The 3,230-nt window shown below is 57.6% G+C and overlaps 1 protein-coding gene across 1 annotated transcript; it reads right to left on the bottom strand.

The window, feature by feature from the left end:
- Positions 1–1,736: 1,736 nt before the first annotated feature.
- DICSQDRAFT_171136 (uncharacterized protein) lies at positions 1,737–3,152 on the bottom strand (the record flags this gene model as incomplete). The annotated part of the gene is made up of 2 exons (XM_007366781.1): positions 1,737–2,620; positions 2,684–3,152. The coding sequence occupies 2 exons, from the start codon at positions 3,150–3,152 to the stop codon at positions 1,737–1,739; spliced, it is 1,353 nt and encodes a 450-aa protein (XP_007366843.1).
- Between the last annotated feature and the right edge of the window lie 78 nt (positions 3,153–3,230).

Below are 3,230 nucleotides of genomic sequence, written 5' to 3'. Positions count from 1 at the left end.
TCTATGCTGTATGCCCATATGTACTGACCATGTCCTCGCCATGTAGATTACATTAGGTACCTAGTTATACAATACTGAGTCTTTTCCCCACTGAGGCACTGATTACATTAGATCCTACCGTAGTCGGCTCGTAACCCCGTCAATAAGCTTCATCTAACATCCGTTCATATACCGCAGCTTTTGAGGCTGCAGGATCAGGGCGTGCGCGTACCACAAGGGTGGGAAAGTGAGTGTAGATCTCCAGTCGTACGGGTGGTTACTCCGAAACACATGGGAAATAATACAGATTATGCGTGTACCTTCAGGCCACGATAATAATATACAATCCAGCACGACGTCGCCACTTCGCTATCACCTACAGAATGCGGTCATTCCAGGGTATGCCTTTGCACAGAAATCACAAGCTCGCCGACTTTCTCACGCCTGTCTCTTCAGAACAACGCTCTTCTCCCCGTAGTCGTATGAAAGATCTGTGTAATGATGTCAATAGGACTTGAGTGAGGGACGGGTAGGCGAGCCCATCAAGGGACTTGCTGGTATTGGCGGCTAGACCTAAGTGGCACCGGGGTGCAAAGAATGTCACTCCCACTTAGGGGGAGATACGGTACAAAAGTGAAGGCAGAGACTGTGCAGCATAGCGTGCGCCGTGGACAGAGGTATTGTACGGGCTGTACTCAGCGTTCGCCATTCCGAGTCTGCATGCAACGCATGGGCGCCTCATGTGCATCAGCTCCTGCTAAGCGTTTCCACAATACCTGCGCGAGCCATCTGCATCTCGTGCTGCCACTACACCTGCTCTGAAAACACCGCCTCAACCATGTCTATGTTGAAATTCCTGCAGACGTAACAGTACCCTTCGCTATAGCCTTGTCTCCTACAGCCACCTTGATGGAGAGCGCAAGTAGTTATGTCGGGCAGGATTGACTCTCAGGCTCGCTGTGGTGTACTCCAGTTGGTGTGTAGTTCAGTACTCGTTTTCCGTGTTCCGTGTTGATGAACGATATCGGTCCAGCTTGCGCATATGCCAACCGGTTCATGATCGCGACGACCCGTCGGAGCTCTCCCTGCGTTTGCGGGAGGCCCTGCTCATCCCAGTCGTCGTGCATCCCTGCTTACTCCCTGGTATGATTCATCAACTCTCGGCCGCTTGTTTCGGGCGCCATCTTTGAGGCGAATGCGCTACGTCAAGGTCAAACAGGGCATGGTCTCGAGCGCGGCCCAGATCCCGTCCTGCTTGCGATGCCTTTGGTCTCTGTGTATGTTCTGCACTCTGCCACTGTAACGAATCGATTTGGTTGGCATTTCGCCTTTGATTGTGCAATTGAGGATGAGCAGATCCGTGGCGAGGTACTTACGAAAGTTACACTACGTCGCAAAGTGGCCTTGCCGTATCCCACCCCCCTTCGTATGCTATCATCTTCAGGTCCAAGCTATCGGTTTCCGCGTGGCGGTGAGTATCACTGTCATTCCTCGCATCGCTTGAGCAGGCAGCGTAATACGAGCTGATGTGTGTTAGCTTTGTGCTCAGATGTCATCCATGTATCGATTGCTGACGAATACGACGCCAGCTTGCATCTCAGCGACCTCAGCGTCCCATCCGCTATTTGCAATCCATTCTCGAAGCGAGTTTCACATCTTGTTTCCAGATGGTGCTACAACAGTTTAAGTTATCAGAATACAATAACCAGTGCTACATGCGGAGAACGTCGAGGCGTGTCCGCATGAGAGGACGCTGTCTAACAGTTTGAAAACCCCAGGACCACTATGGGGTTCAAGCTCTCGGGCTCCACCTTGACCTCCAAGTCCGTCTGAGGCGTCCCGACGCGCGTAGTCACCCCGGTAGACGGCTCGACCGCGGTGTCGCACGAAGACCACGGCGATGCGGCTACCGTCGGCTCGTCCCACGTCAAGGCTGGAGCTCCATCCGCCAGCTCGCGCGTAGCCACCGCTGGCGACGAGGTTGCAGACCGCGGCGGGATGCGGATCGTGATTGGTGACGGTGCCGAAAGTGATGTCTTCTTAGACGGCGAGCCTCCTGAGGGCGCCTTTCGCGTAGTCCTGGCCTTCCGCTTCGCAGCGGGTCTCTTGGTCGCCGCGGCCTTCCCTCGGGGCCTCCTCGTGCTCTTCGCAGCTGGAGGATTCTGCGATCCTGCAGCTGTCGAGGCTTCGGTATCCTCGACTGCCTGGACCGCCTCCATGTCCACGGCCATACGCGCGGAGTCGTCAACGGCCAGCGCCGTGGAAGAAGATGCCGTGGAGGATGACGCTTCCTGCACCTCCTTGCGAGTCCTGCGCGACCTGCGCGGCGTTCCCGTCTCCTCATTCGTCCCCGCCATGTCGTCTTTCGCCTTCCGCCGCCTCTTCTTAGACTGAGAGGGGCCGTCGTCGGACGCGGGACGCTTGCCGTTCGTGTTCTTGACCTGCTGCTTGGTCGCGCTCGAGGGAGGGATGTCGTCGCTGGTAGACTTCTTCGGCTTGCGAGGACTCCTGCGTCTCTCCAGCGGTCCCTGGGTGTCCTCCTCCCTCCAGCCCTTATGCCAAAAGCGTAGGTCTTTGACAGCGCGGTCTGCACTGTCCCAAGACACCCCGTTTGGGACGTGGATGACCTTCGGGTCGGCGCCTGACATTCCACGGTCCTCAGTCAACCAGCTTCCTGTCGACCACACACAATCAGAACACTCACATACGACTCCGTGAATCAACCTCGAAACTCGCTTCTGGCTATTCTCCGCCCAGAACGCCCAATGCGCTGGACGCATCGGGAACGCGTACACGGCCAACGCGGCCAACGCGAAGATCGCCTCCGCCAGACGGGCCGGCACCGGAGCGCCCAGCGCATCCTCGACGTCCCCTACGCACGCGACGCCGCCCTCCTCGAGTCGCCAGAGAGTGACCTCGGGGTGTTTGGGGCTTCTGTGTCGATCGGCGATAGCAGCGTGTCCAGTCGCGGCGTCGAGGGCTTCTGCGGCGAGGAGCTTGCGGGCGGCGAAGGCGACGAACTGTTGGACGATCGGGTGGTTGGCGGAGATGGTGCCGTTGTCCATGAATCCCGGGGCGAGCTCTCGGGGGACGCGATACGCGTCGTACGAGCGGCCCGTGCGCGCGACGGAGCCGGAGACTGGGGCAGATGCGGTGTGGGTTGCGCGCGACATCGGGTGTGGATTCGGACGGGGTATGATCGAAGTGGGTATGGGAGAAGTGGGTATGGAATTCGCGGTGGGTATAGGAAT

The sequence above is a fragment of the Dichomitus squalens genome (genome assembly GCF_000275845.1).
Source record: "Dichomitus squalens LYAD-421 SS1 unplaced genomic scaffold DICSQscaffold_20, whole genome shotgun sequence".
Taxonomy (NCBI): Eukaryota; Fungi; Basidiomycota; class Agaricomycetes; order Polyporales; family Polyporaceae; genus Dichomitus; species Dichomitus squalens.
This window is presented reverse-complemented; position numbering and strand designations above follow the sequence as displayed.